At 39.2% G+C, this 15,750-nt stretch overlaps 1 protein-coding gene across 1 annotated transcript in view; it reads left to right on the top strand.

Annotated features, from left to right (window-relative positions):
* LOC114222340 (beta-galactosidase-1-like protein 2) overlaps positions 1-15,750 on the top strand; it is an 83,376-nt gene that overhangs the window by 52,626 nt on the left and 15,000 nt on the right. The window contains exons 9-12 of the mRNA XM_028120830.2: positions 10,373-10,457; positions 11,026-11,163; positions 12,036-12,116; positions 12,757-12,863. Coding sequence (XP_027976631.2) covers positions 10,373-10,457; positions 11,026-11,163; positions 12,036-12,116; positions 12,757-12,863 — 411 coding nt within the window. The remainder of the gene's footprint in view (positions 1-10,372; positions 10,458-11,025; positions 11,164-12,035; positions 12,117-12,756; positions 12,864-15,750) is intronic.

Below are 15,750 nucleotides of genomic sequence, written 5' to 3'. Positions count from 1 at the left end.
CAAATACTTTTTCTGCATCGATTGAGAGGATCATATGGTTCTTGTTCTTTCTTTTGTTAATGTATTGTATCACACTGATTGATTTGCGGATGTTGAACCAACCTTGCAGCCCAGGGATAAACCCCACTTGGTCATGGTGAAGAATCCTTTTAATGTACTGTTGGATCCTATTGGCTAGTATTTTGGTGAGAATTTTTGCATCCATGTTCATCAGGGATATTAGTCTCTAATTCTCTTTTTTGATGAGGTCTTTGTCTGATTTTGGGATCAAGGTAATGGTGGCCTCATAAAACGGGTTTGGATGTTTTCTTTCCATTTCTCTTTTGTAGAACAGTTTCAGAAGAATAAGTATTAATTCTTCTTTAAATGTTTGGTAAAATTCCCCTGGGAAGCCATCTGGCCCTGGGCTCTTGTTTGTTGGGAGACTTTTGATTACTGTCAATCTCCTTAGTGGTTATAGGCCTGTTCAGATTTTCTATTTCTTCCTGGTTCAGTTTTGGTAGTTTATACATCTCTAGGAATGCATCCATTTCTTCCAGATTATCTAATTTGCTGGCATAGAGTTGCTCATAATATGTTCTTATAATTGTTTGTATTTCTTTAGTGTTGGTTGTGATCTCTCTTCTTTCATTCATGATTTTATTTATTTGGGTCATTTCTCTTTTCTTTTTGATAAGTCTGGCCAGGGGTTTATCAATCTTGCTAATTCCTTCAAAGAACCAGCTGCTAGTTTCATTGATCTGTTCTACTGTTCTTTTGGTTTCTATTTCATTGATTTCTGCTCTGATCTTTATTATTTCTCTTCTCTTGCTGGGTTTAGGCTTTATTTGCTGTTCTTTCTCCAGCTCCTTTAGTTGTAGGGTTAGGTTGTGTATTTGAAACCTTTCTTATTTCTTGAGAAAGGCTTTTATTGCTGTATACTTTCCTCTTAGGACTGCCTTTGCTACATCCCAAAGATTTTGAACAGTTGTGTTTTCATTTTCATTTGTTCCCATGAATTTTTTTTAATTCTTCTTTAATTTCCTGGTTGACCCATTCATTCTTTAGTAGGATGCTCTTTAGCCTCCATGTATTTGAGTTCTTTCTGACTTTCCTCTTGTGATTGAGTTCTAGTTTCAAAGCATTGTGGTCTGAAAATATGCAGGGAATGATCCCCATCTTTTGGTACTGATTAAGGCCTGATTTGTGACCTAGGATGTGATCTATTCTGGCGAATGTTCCATAGGCTCTAGAGAAGAACATGTATTCTGTTGCTTTGGAATGGAATGGTCTGAATATATCTGTCAAGTCCATTTGGTCCAGTGTGTCACTTAAAGTCTTTATTTCCTTGTTGATCTTTTGCTTAGATGATCTGTCCATTTAAGTGAGGGGGATGTTAAAGTCCCCTACTATTATTGTATTGTTATCGATGTGTTTCTTTGATTTTTTTATTAATTAGCTTATAGAATTAGCTGTTCCCATGTTAGGGACATAGATATTTACAATTTTTAGACCTTCTTGTTAGATAGACCCTTTAAGTAGGATGTAGTGTCCTTCCTCATCTCTTATTACAGTCTTTGTTTTAAAAATCTAATTTGTCTGATATAAGGATTGCCACCTCAGCTTTCTTCTGATGTCCATTAGCATGTTAAATGGTTTTGCACCCCTTCACTTTCAATCTGGTGGTGTCTTTGAGTCTAAAATTAGTGTCTTGCAGAGAGCATATCGATGGGTCTTTTTTTTTTATCCAATCTGATAGCCTGTGTCTTTTAATTGGGGCATTTAGCTCATTTACTTTCATGGTAACTATTTTTTTAAAGTATTTTATTTATTTATTTGAGAGAGAGAGAATGAGAGAGAGAGAGAGAGCACATGAGAGGGGGAGGGTCAGAGGTTGAAGCAGACTCCCTGCCAAGCAGGGAGCCCGATGTGGGACTCGATCCAGGGACTCCAGGATCATGACCTGAGCCAAAGGCAGCCGCTTAACCAACTGACCCACCCAGGCACCTCAGGGTAACTATTGAAAGATCTGAATTTAGTGCCACTGTATTGCCTGCAAGGTGACTGTTAACTCTATATTGTCTGTGTTCCTTTGTGGCCTATGTTACTTTTACGCTCTCTCTTTGCTTAGAGGACCCCTTTCAATATTTCTTGTAGGGCTGGTTGTGTTTTTGCAAATTCTTTTCGTTTTTGTTTGTCCTGGAAGCTTTTTAGTTCTCCTTCTATTTTCAATTACGTAGCTGGATATAGTATTCTTGGCTGCACATTTTTCTCGTTTAGTGCTCTGAATATATCATGCCAGTCCTTTCTGGCCTGCCAGGTCTCTGTGGATAGGTCTGTTGCCATTTTAATGGTTCCCCCATTGTAGGTTACAGACCTCTTGTCCCAAGCTGTTTTCAGGATTTTCTCTTTGTCTCTGAGACTTGTAAGTTTTACTATTAGATGTCGGGGTGTTGACCTATTATTATTGATTTTGAGAGGGGTTCTCTGCCTCCTGGATTTTGATGCCTGTTTCCTTCCCCACATTAGGGAATTTCTCTGCTATAATTTGCTCCAAATTATACCTTCTGCCCCTCTCTCTCTTTCTTCTTCTTCTGGGATCCCAATTATTTTAGTATTGTTTCATCTTATGGTATCACTTATCTCTAAAATTCTGCCCTCGTGATCCAGTAGTTGTTTATCTCTCTTTTTCTCAGCTTCTTTATTCTCCTTCATTTGGTCTTCTATATTACTAATTCTCTCTTCTGCCTCATTTATCCTAGCAGTTAGAGCTTCCATTTTTCATTGCACCTCATTAATAGCCTTTTTGATTTCGATTTGGTTAGATTTTAGTTCTTTTATTTCTCCAGAGAGGGTTTCTCTAATATCTTCCATGCTTTTTTCAAGCCCAGCTACTATCTTTATAATCATCATTCTGAACTCTAGTTCCGACATCTTACTAATGTCCATATTGATTAGGTTCCTGGCAGTTGGTATTGCCTCTTGTTTTTTTTTTTAAAGATTTTATTTATTTATTTGAGAGAGAGAGAATGAGAGATAGAGAGCACGAGAGGGAAGAGGGTCAGAGGGAGAAGCAGACTCCCTGCTGAGCACGGACCCCCGACATGGGACTCGATCCCAGGACTCCAGGATCATGACCTGAGCCAAAGGCAGTCGCTTAACCAACTGAGCCATCCAGGCGCCCACTGCCTGTTGTTTTTTCTTTTTTTTTTTTGAGGTGAGTTTTTCCGTCTTGTCATTTTGTCCAGAGAAGAAGAGACGAATGAGAGAACAAAATGCTAACAGGTAACAACGACCCCAGAAAAATATACACTAAACAATTCAGAAGAGACCTGAAACTGGGGGAAAAGAAAAGGAAAGAAAGAAAAAAGAAAAATAAAAAAAAAGAATATGATCAGGCTGGTGAATAGATCAGTGCCACACACTAGATTTTGGGCATATTTTGGTCTGTTAGATGAAAGTGGCTCCCAAAATTTTAAAGAAAGAAAAACTTATATATGTACAAAAATAAGGGTAAATATGATGAAGGGATAGAATATGACTATAAAGATGAAAATTATAAAAGACTTTATATAAAGATATAAAGAATTGATAAGAAGTTGGTTGAAAAAAGAAAGAAGAGGATTTAAAAAAAAGGGGGGGGAAGAGAACGTGATCAGGCAGGAGACTAGAACAAAGCCATACACTAGAGATTTAAGGTATATTTTGGTCTGTTAGAAGAAACTGTATCCCAAAATTTTAAAGAGAGAACAACTTATATGTATATACCAAAAGTAAGGTTAACTACAAAAAAGGGATAGAATGTGACTCTAAAAATGAAAAATAAAAAAGATTTTTTAAAAGAGATTGATAAGAGTTTGGTTGAAAAAAGGAAAAAGAAAAATTCAAATACAAATAGAAAATGAAAAAAAAAATTAAAAAAATTAATTTTGAAAGACTAAAGAATCATGGGGAAAAAAACCCATGAATTCTGTGTCCTGTAATCCCCTAGTGCTGGGGTTCTGCCATTCTCATTGATCAGTAAACTTGGTCTTGGCTGAATGTTCTTGCTGATCTTCTGGGGGAGGGGCCTGTTGCAGTGATTCTCACTGTCTTTGCCGGTGGCGGAATTGTCCCGCCCTTGCTGGTCCGGGCTAAGTAATCTGCTTGGGTTTGCGCTTGGGAGCTTTTGTTCCCTGCAAGCTTTCCGTACACCTTTGGGGGATGAGAGTGAAAATGGCGGCCTCCCAATCTCCACCCCAGAGGAGCCGAGAACCCGGGGTCCCACTCCTCAGTGAGCCCCCAGAGAAAAGCAGTCAATTACTTCTGTCTCCCCAGTCTCCGGCCGCACTCCGTGCTCACCTGGCCTGACAGAGCATTTCTGTCTCTGGCACACGACCCTGTGTGGAGTCTCCAGACCCAGTAGATCCCTGTGGTGCACTCCCGTGCCGCTCCTCCCGGGAGAGGAAGGGGAGTCTCCATGGATCTGCCGCTTGTTGGGTCCCTGCTGGAGGAGCAGTGGCCCAACTGTGCTGCGGATCACGGTTTATGGTAACCCCGATCTGAGAGCCTGCTCCTCGGCTCTGTCTCTGCAGTCGGCTTCCCTGCTCTGATACCTGGGAGCTCTGCCACACTCAGGCCTCCCTGGTCTTTCTGTAATCCCAAGGGTCCTGAGACCTCACTGTCCCAGCAAGGGTTCCAGCCCCGCTTAGCCACTGGAGTGACGTCCCTCAGCAGAGCTGACTTCTAAAACTTCCAATTTTGTGCTCTGGGGCTCTATCACTTTCCAGAAGCAGTCGACGGAGGCCCCCTCCCCCGCCGTCTATCTTCCCAAATATCACCTTGGATTCACTCCTCCACACATCCTACCTTCCAGAAAGTGATCGCTTTTCTGTTCAGAAAGTTGCTGCTATTCTTTTCTTCGATGTCCTGTTGATTTCGTAGGTGTTCAGAATGGTTTGATACCTACGTAGCTGAATTCCTGGGACCAGACAAAATTTAGGTCTCCTACTCCTCCACCATCTTCCTCCTCCCTCTGGTAGTTGTCTTTTTCTCTTCTTTTCAGCTTCCTTATTTTTCATCATTTTGTCTTCTATATCACTGGCTCTCTTTTCTCCCTTATTTATCCTGAGGCTGTTAAAGCCTCCATCTGTGACTCCATCTCAGTAATAGCATTTTTTATTTCAGCCTGATTAGATTTTAGTTCTTTTGTTTCTACAGTAAGGGTTCTCTAGTGTCTTCTATGCTTTTTTCAAGCCCAGCTAGCATCTTTATAATTGTTTTAAGTTGTAGTTCAGACATTTTACTTATCTCCATATTGATTAAATCCCTTGCAGTGAGTATTACCTCCTGTTCTTTCTTTTGGGGTGAATCTTTGCCCTTGTAAAGATGCTCCTGCCAGGTGCCAGCGCGGGAGGGGGGGGGTCTTAGTGTAGGGGATTCCAGCCTCCACTGGAGATGCTGTTTCTTTCTGAAGTCCGATTGTGCTGGTGGGTGGGAGAGAGGGGTGTGGAGGAGTAAGACTATGGCATCACCCCATCCACCGTCTTGTCCCTGGGAGCAGAACTCAAGACTACTGCTGTTCAGGAGGCCCTGTTAGAAAACAAAGAATCTTCTGTGTCCCGGGCTTTCATCAGTTCCTTGTCTTTAACTTGTCTGTGCCTGGGCCATCAGCATGTTTGGAGCCACAGATCTGGATTTTATCTCTGGTCGGTGCTTGGGATTCAAAACTCCAAGTTTTAAAGGTCCTGGTAAGGTGTGGGCTCACTCCTCTTCCTCTGAGGAGAGGCTCAGGGTGTGCCCATCACCATCCTATCCCTGAAAAGCCATTGCACAGTATGCACTCAGGGGCTAGAGTTTATTGTAATGCTCAGCAAAAAGCTGAAGCCAATTTATTGGCTATCTGCACTTGATTCAGTCCCCTACTCCTTTCTGTCCCAGAGAAGCCATTGCAGAGGTTTGAATCTATTGTGGCAGACAGCAAAAAGCGGTGGCCAGGTTATCTGCAATCTGCTCCTGTCTCTGCTTTTTGCTTAGTTCTGTTGAAGAAAAGCAGCCACTTGATGTGCACACAGAGGTTTAAACTTATTGTGACTCACAGCAAAAAACTTAAGAGGCTTTCCGCCCTCTGCACACACCTCTGACCCTGCTGTTGAGCATCGCTCAATGGTTCCTGGCTGGCCATTTGTCCTTGGAAAGGCAAAATATGCTCTTCCAAATGCCCTCTGGGAAGGGGAATGATCTCTCACTGTGTGACCCAGGGATCTCCTCACCGAGGCTTATTGTGTAGTCCCTACCCACTGGGTTCTTTCCCACTTTCTCTCTCTTCCTGAGTTTGCTCCATGAAAAGGATTCCCTTCCCTTTGTGGCTGTGCTGCTTTCCTCTCCCCCAATTCATGGTTCCAAACCTTGCATCTGCCACGTTCTCTCTCTCCAACTGTGCAGATGATCCTTGATCCTCAGGTCATCTTCCTAGTTGTTCAAAATAGTTGAATGTTGATCTAGCTGTATTTGAAGGGCAAGGCAAGTTCAGGGTCCCCCTATTACTCTGCCATCTTAACTCTGCCCCCTCCTTTTGGCTATCACAGATTTTTCAGAAGTCTTGTAGGCCAAAAGGGAATGTGGTGATATATTCAAAGTGCCAAAAGAAAAAAAGCAACAACCCAGTATACCCTACCCAGTGAAGGAGTCCTTCAGAATTGAAGGAGCAGTGGAGTTTACCAGACAGATAAAGCTAAAGGAGTTCATCACAACAGACTAGCCTCACAAAAAATGTTAAAAGGAGTTCTTTAAGCTGAAAGAAATGGGAAGTTAATTAGTAACAGAAAAAGCTAATTTGTAACAAGAAGACATATGAAAGTATAAAACTCATTGTAAAGGTAAATGTATAGTTAGATTTAGAGAATAAGGTCATGGGTAAGTCACTTTTAACTCTAGTATGAAGGTTAAAAGACAAAAGTATTAAAAATAATTATAAGTACAATAATTTTTTAATGATACACGAGGTGAAAAGAGGTACATTGTGACATCAAAATATAAAAGGTAAGGAGAGGGTTAAAAAATGTAGAGTATATGTTTGAAGTTAACCTGTTATTGGTAGAATAGACTGCTATGAATATCATATGTTTTACGTAAGCCTCATGGTAACCTCAAAACAAAATCCTGTAGTATACAAAAGATAAAGAGAAAGGAATCAAAGCATACTAGTACAGAAAAATCATCAAACTACAAAGGAGGAGATCAAGAGAGGAACAAAGGAATTATAAAACAAACAGAAAATCACTAACATCCAGATCTAACCATCCGTTGGCTACAAGAGAGTCACCTCAGCTTTGAGGACACACACACACTGAAATTGAAGGGATAGAAAAAGATATTCCTTGCAAACAAAAGCCAAAACAAAACAAAAAAACAAATCAGAGGGGGTAGCTACACTTATAGCAGACAAAATAGACTAAGACAAACTCTGTATCAACAGTCAGGGAAAGTCTTTACAGGATGACAAAGGGGTCAGTTCATCAAAGGAATGTAACAATTGTAAATATTATGCACACAATGTAGGAGCCCCTAAATATATAAAGCAAATATTAATAGATCTGAACAGAGAAATAGATAGCAATACAATGACAGCAGGGGTCTTGAGATACCTCAGTTCCAACAATGGACAGATCATCTACATGGATACTAAATAAGGAAGCATGGGACTTAAATTATACGTTAGCCCAGATAGACGTACAGAATATATACAGAAATTCCCATCAACAGCAGGAGAATGGACATTCTTCTCAAGCACACATGGGACATTCTCCAGAATAGACCATATGTTAGGCCACACATGTCTTAATAAATTTAAGAAGATTGAAATCATATTTTCTGACCACAATGGTATGAAACTAGAATTCAATTACAAGGAAAAAACAGGAAAATTCACAAATATATAAAAATTAAACAACATGCTCCTGAACAACCAATTGGTCAAATAAATGAAAAAAGAAATTAAAAAAAAATCTTAAGGCAAATGAAAATGGAAACACAACATCTCAAACTTATGAGATGCGGCAAAGGCAGTTCTAAGAGGGAAGTTTATAGTGATAAATGCATACATTAAGAAAGAAAAGATCTCAAATCAACCACATAACTGTTTACCTTGAAGAACTAGGAAAAGAACAAATAGCTCAAAGTTAGTAGAAAGAAGGAAATAACAAAAATCAGAGTAGAAATAAATGAAATCAAGATGAGAAAGACAATAGAAAAGATCAACGAAAGCAAGTTTTTAAAAAAGATGAAATTGACAAATATTGTACTATACTAAGAAAAAAGAGATCAGACTCAGTAAATAAAATTTTAAGTGAAAGAGTATAATTACAACTGATACCACAGAAATATAAAGGATCATAGTTTCTACTAATGTGAACAATTATATGCCAACAAATTAGACCTCCTAGAAGAAATAAATTCCTGAAAACATACAGCCATACATATCCACATGCAAAAGAATGAAACTAACTTCTATTTTATACACAAAAATCAACCCAAAATGGACTAGAGACTTGAACATAAGATCTGAAACCACAAAACTCCCAGAAGAAAGCATAAGCTTCTTGATATTGATCTTGGTAATAGTGTTTTACATTTGACACCAAAAGCAGAAATAAACTGGGACTATATCAGACTAAAAAGTTTCTGCACAGCAAAGGAAACCATCAATAAAATGAAAAGACAACCTAGAGATGGGGGAAAATATTTGCAAACCACATACCTCATGAAAAGCTGCTCAGTATCCCTAATCATCAGGGAAAGGAATATCAAAACCGCAATAAGATATCCCCTCACTCCTGTTAGGATGTCAGGAGATAACAAATGCTGGCAAGGATGTGGAGAAAAGAAAACCCTCAGATACTGTTGGTAGAGATGTAAACTGATACATCCACTATGGAAAACAGTATAGAGGTTCATAAAGAAATTAAAAATAGAACTGCCATATGATCTAGAATTCTTATTTCTGGGTATATATGCAAAGGAAATGAAATAATTATCCTGAAGAGATATCTGTATTCCTATGTTCATAGCAGCAGTATTCACAATAGCCAAGTTATGGAAACAGCCTAAATGTGTGATAATGGATGAATAGATAAAGAAAATGTGATTGTTTTATATGTATATAAATAATATATGTCTTTCAATAATGTATATGTATACATGTGATTGTTTTATATGCATATGTAATATTCCATGGTATGTGTGTGTAGGTGTATATATATGTATATATGTATATGAAATCTTCCCATTTGCAACAACAAGATCCAGAGGGTATAATGCTAGGTAAAATTAGAGAAAGACAAATACCATATGGTATCACTCATGTGGAATTTAAGAAACAAAACAAATGAACAAAGAGGAAAAGAGACAACAGAATACCAACAACTTAATACCGATTCACTTAATACCGTCAACTTAAATACCGATTTGTTCAACCCACAGTTGCCAGAGGGGAGGTGACTGGGGGGGATGGGTGAAATAGGTGAAGGGAATTAAGCATACAGGATGAGCAGTGAGAAATGTATAGAATTATTATATACCTTATATAATGTTGATTTTATACATTATATAATGTTGATCATTATATTGTACATCTGAAATTAATAGAACGCTGTATGTTAATTATACTTGAAAAAAACAAAACACAATTCTGGGATTCAGCAATTCTTATTTAATGGGATTCAACATTTTTAGCATTCATTTGTTGAATATTTTTAATGCTTTGAAGGGATGGAAAAAGATATTCCTTGCAAACAAAAGCCAAAACAAAACAAAAAAACAAATCAGAGGGGGTAGCTACACTTATAGCAGACAAAATAGACTAAGACAAACTCTGTATCAACAGTCAGGGAAAGTCTTTACAGGATGACAAAGGGGTCAGTTCATCAAAGGAATGTAACAATTGTAAATATTATGCACACAATGTAGGAGCCCCTAAATATATAAAGCAAATATTAATAGATCTGAACAGAGAAATAGATAGCAATACAATGACAGCAGGGGTCTTAAGATACCTCAGTTCCAACAATGGACAGATCATTGTTGACCCCCTGGGCCAGGCGCTTCTTCACTAGACCTCTAATCTGGTCACTGAAGGGAATGAAGAGATTCTATTGTTCCAGGAAGGAAAATGTGGCAAAGACAGTTGATTTTACCAAAACCTGAAGGAGAAGTCCATTGAAACCCCAAGAGGAATAACAAGACCAGGGAAATTATCTGAGGATGGAGAGCAGAACTTGGGGTTTGTGAGCAATGAGGGGATGCTCTGATTCGTAAAGGGGGTTTGTGAGAACTAGACCTCACAGTTTCCTCCTAAGCAATTCAGAGCTTCTAAACTGTACCAAACTTTACTAAATTGACACTTCATTTTTCTCAGGGTCGTAGCCCCATACTGATGATGGTGTATACAGCAAGCTCTTTGGATGGATGGGGCACTTCCCCCCATTCTGTGGATTCACATTGTGAGTACTTCTTAGATCCTTTCTCAGGAGAATAGATAACAGAAATGGCACTGGCCTGTTTTTTTTCTTTTCCCCTGCCGGTTAGAGTACTTAGAGTACTAGATTTAAGGGACAAAACTGAATAAGCACCCCAGAGGTGATTGTAATTGAAACTGAAATTTTAGCAGTGTTTCCACTCTGATTATATTTTGTTGAGGCTATTAAAGCAATTAGAGTGAGTTGTTCTAACAGATGGGGCAATTCAATGAAAGTGTGTTGGGTGGAAGTAGTGTTCTCTGCTCCCAGACTATCTGCCACATCCTTCCAGGAGAGTTGATGAAGATCATTAAAATGTGGTTTGAAGGTAAATGTTCCTGGTACCATGATTTTAGGTTACTAAAGAAGTTACTAAGAATTTACTGAAAAATTACTAAGTGCTCCAGAAACACTGAGCTGGACATCTATTTACCTAAGACTAAGATGCATAAACAAATGTTTAATGCATGCAGTTTGAACATCCCACAAATGGCTGTTATTAATTCTCTCAAACTTTATTTTCTCCCCCTCTTTTCTTCCTACCTATGTGCAGTGTTAATGAGAGACGTGCGTGAAATGTTCAACACTAGTTTCTCCCTCAACTTCTACATGTTCCATGGTGGCACCAACTTCGGCTTCATGGGTGGATCTGCATCTTTGGACCATTACCTCCCTATGATCACAAGCTATGGCAAGTAATTGTCCCTTAGAGTTGTCTCCAACCTAGGCCACCCCACCATTTGAGCCTGGAGCTTTCTAGAGTGGGACTCTTGGAACAATCTCTGGGACTGTTCATCTGTTTTGCCTTTAACAGATGCTGAGGATTGAAGATTTGATGTTTATTCCTCTTGACAGTACTAGAATTTATCCAGCACTAGAATCTAAACTGTCTGGGACTTTGCAGGCAGAGGCCTTGGTAGTTTAATCTTACCTATCCACTGTGCAGACCCTTATTCTTAGAAGTTCCTGTAAAACCAGTTACTTTGGATCTCTTGATAACACTAGGGCATTGGTTAATGACACTGAGAGACAAGGTGAAAAGTCAAGGGTGAAAGAAAGGAATTTAACTATGGACTCTGGGAAACAAACTGAGGGTTTCAGAGGGGAGGGTGTTGGGGGAGGGGTAGTAGGGTGATGGGTATTAAGGATGGCATGTGTTGTGATGAACCACTGGGTGTTATACACAACTAATGAATCAGTAAACACTACATCAAAAACTAATGATGTACTATATGGTGGCTAATTTAACATGATAAAAAAAAAGAAATTGAATAGAAAGTAGAAACCACTGGATTAGAATAGCCCTGGGCTCTCAGTCAGGACTTATTAGATATCCAGGGATTGGTGTTATTTGCCTTCATTTGAAAGCCCTGCAAAGTATGGCAGATGTCTCCTGGTTTGGACTAATTGGGATGTAGTATTTTCTTATCTAATGCCAAAAATTTTTCCTTTCAAAGCTTCTGTTATTAATGATCCTTTTGCTCAGTATTAAGCTCTCATGCCTTTCTTTGCTGAAGCTGGAGCTTTCTTGGGGAAAGTGACAAATTTCTTTATATTTTTCAGATTATGGGGCACTGCTGACAGAGAACGGAGAACATACACCTGAGTACCTTGCATATCAAGAGTTTTTTAGCTCTTCTTTGGGTATCTAGCAACAACCTCAATCTGAATAATAACTCAGCCTCTCAATTGGTCTCTGTCCTGTGAAGACGGGATTGAAGGAGTAGATAAAGATGTACTTTTTGGGAGATACCCAGTTTGTTCCAGTTTATTTTATCATTAGGCACTGGGGATTCAAATATGCACAAAATACAGGGCCCACCCCCTAGGTTCTCAGCATCTGGGGCCATGTTGCTTAGTCTTGGCTGTGCATTGGAATCCTCTGCAGAACTTGTAAAAGCCAGAGGTGCCGGGCCCATCCCAGAGCTATTAGAAAAGTATGTCTTAGTTGAAATGGGGAGGAAGGGGCAGAATCTAAGCATATGTATTTTCCCATTGGACTTTAAGAGATTCTAATGAGCCACCGGGGTTGAGAACTACTGGTCCAGCAGTAGGATTGATGTACCACCTCCTTTCCCCAGACAGCAGGGCATCCTGCCTCAGAGCCTATAGATATGAAAGGAATCCCACTCCTTTATTGCCTACCTTATGATTCTTCCTGGAACTGGGAAAGCATGTCCTGTGACTGACTGAGACCTTCATTCTTGGTGGTTTCGGGTGGACCCTTGAATGGGATTGAGGAGGAGGATCTCGGAATGGCCCAATCTCCTGTTTTTCATTGCAGGGATTCCCAAGCCTCCCCACCGAGATTCTATACCTATGGCTATATATAAGTCGGTGGTAACAGCCTACTACATGTCACTATGGGATGTCATGCCCTACTTGGAGGAGGTAAGCATTTCCTGGATGTAAAAGCATGGGATAGCCTTTGGACAGAAGAGAGAGGAGTGCAAGGCTAAGCTCAAAGAATAGGGAGTAAATTATTGGGGAGCCAAAAGCAATTCTTAGTTGTTTTAATTCTAATTTTTTATTTGTTTGTTTTAGTGTCATCTATTTTATGTGTAACTTTTAAAAGTAGCCCATAGTTGGAATTTGGTTCTGGGTACAATCTGAGTTTTATCTTTCAACAGAGAAATTACCCTATTAGTGATCCAGAATTATATCTGACTTAAACATTGTTTCATCATTTTAATCAAGGTTTGCACAATGCTTCCTTCTTTTGGTGAATGAACTGTATTTTCCTTCTTTCCTTTAATTTCTGTATTTTAGAAGCAGCATTTACTTTATTCAATGCTAACTAGTGATTGCTTTCAGGGTTTTGTTTTGTTTTTTGTTTTTGGGTTTTCTGTTGTTGTTGTTAGTTTCAGAGGTAGAATTTAGTGACTCATCAGTTGCATGTAACACCCGGTGCTCATTACATCAAGTGCCCTCCTTAATGCCCATCACCCAATTATCCTTTCTCCCCCATCCCTCTCCCCTCCAGCAACCCTTTGTTTGTTTCCTAGAGTTCAACATCTCTGATGATTTGCCTCTCTCTCAATTTTCATCTTATTTTTCCTTCCCTTCCTCTATGTTCATCTGTTTTGTTTCTTAAATTCCACATATGAGTAAAATCATTTGTCTTTCTCTGACTGACTTATTTTGCTTAGTATGATACTCTCTAGTTCCATCCATGTCATTGCAAATGGCAAGATTTCATTCTTTTTGATGGGTGAGTAATATTTCTGTGTGTGTGTGTGTGTGTGTGTGTGTGTGTGTGTGTGTGTGTGTGTATCACCTCTTCTTTATCCATTCATCTGTCAATGGACATCTGGGCTCTTTCCATAGTTTGGCTATTGTGGACATTGCTGCTATAAATATTGGGGTGCATGTGCCCCAGAGTGGTTGCACAGGTTTGCATTCACACCAACAGTGTAAGAGCATTCCTGTTTCTCCACATCCTTGCCAATATCTGTTTCCTGACTTGTTAATTTTAGCCATTCTGACTGGTGTGAGGTGGTATCTTATTGTGGTTTTGATTTGTATTTCCATGATGCCAAGTGATGTTGAGCATTTTTTCATGCGTCTTTTAGCCATTTGTATGTCTTCTTTGGAGAAATGTCTGTTCATGTCTTCTGTCCATTTCTTGACTGGATTATTTTTTGGGAGGGTGTTGAGTTTGATAAGTTCTTTATAGATTTTTGGATATTAGCCCTTTATCTCATAAGACATTTGCAAATATCTTCCCCCATTCCATAGGTTTTACAATTTAGAATAAGAAACCTAGAATAAGAATTCAGAAATATTCAGAAAATTTAAATGTAAAGAAACAGTGTAAACATTCCAGGACACTGGGAAAATTTACTTTCAGTAGCATAGCAAGAAGAGATCCCCTGCCTTCTGAAGATGGTTAGAATGAAGGCACACTGGCTGGATCTAGGGCAATGATTTTTAAACTTTTAGTTTAGTAGAGGGACTCTTTCTTTAAACTCACTTCACATGTTCAGTACATAAAGCATGCACTGCTTAATCAGGGGGTGGTGGTTCTGAGGCTCTGTACTTGCATCCTAAGGGTCAGTCATCTTTTCTCTAGGGTGGCATGTATTCGGATGGCCCATGTGCCACTTCTGACTTACCTGTAGGGTTTGAAGGAACATAGTTTGAAAACCACTGGTGTAGAGGAAAACCTGCATAGTTATTTACACAATACTTAGTAAACATTAATGTTTGGGGAACTGTATTATCAAGGTGTTGTTTGGGGGGATTTCTAGTCTAATAGGGAGGAGAGGTGAGTAGAGATTAGGGGGCTGTAGGTCCCATGGCAAAGGAATGAAGGCAGCACGGCATTGTCAAGGGAATATAGTGTTGTGCTAAAGATATTAAGTTCTGGAGCCAAGACTGGGTTTGAATCTTTGCTCCAATATTTACCCTGGGGCAGTCATTTAACTTCATTGTGAGTTTCCTTATCTGGAAAATGAAACTAATAATTGCACTTACCTCATAGGATTGTGATGTGGATTAAGCCCCTAATATTTGAAACTGACACATGTAAGTGCTAGCTACTGTGTTATTAGAGATATGCTCAGCATGCTGAACAGTCACAGGATCCAATATTATATCCCAGTTGAGATGACTTTGAGATCCAATGGATGAATAGGAGCTTAATGAGATGAACAGTGGGGTAGGATGGGGGAAGGAAAGGAATTTGGGGCATAGTGGAAACCACTTGTAAAGACATGGAAGGAAATGCATGTTTAGGGAACTGCAAATAAGACTGCAATGAAAAGTGTTTGTGAGGGAGTGCCAAGTAAGGCACCAGACACCACATGTTGGAGGGCCTTTGTGGTTTTGTTTTAAATGTTTTCTTACGGAATTTTGAAGACATGAACAAATGGCACAGAGAAAAGTAGTGAACCCCTATGTGCTCAACATGCAGCCTCAACTTTATTAATATATGACTAATACTGTTTCATTTATACCCATACCTTCTCTTGCTCTACTCTTTTTAAGATTATTTTAAAGCAGATCCCAGACATCATACAATTTTAGCTATAAATAGTTTAATATGTATCTGAAAAGATAAGAACTCTTTTGAAAATGCAACTACAAAATCATGATCTACCTTGATGATGATGATAGTAGTAATAATAATAATCCTTTAAAGTAAGTGATTTCCTGGGAAATATTTAGTAACAGACTCTCTAGAAGAAAAAACTCTGATTAGTAGTGTTTGCCAACTCCTGTGGTATAAGTACTCCCACTATGGCTAATTTCAAGCCTCTGGCATGACAACACTGAA

The sequence above is a fragment of the Eumetopias jubatus genome, unplaced genomic scaffold, assembly GCF_037043125.1.
Source record: "Eumetopias jubatus isolate StellerSeaLion01/CBP00866 unplaced genomic scaffold, mEumJub1_p1.0 scaffold_13, whole genome shotgun sequence".
NCBI classification, from domain to species: Eukaryota; Metazoa; Chordata; class Mammalia; order Carnivora; family Otariidae; genus Eumetopias; species Eumetopias jubatus.
The sequence above is the reverse complement of the archived record's forward strand: the minus strand, read 5'-3'. Positions and strand labels throughout refer to the sequence as shown.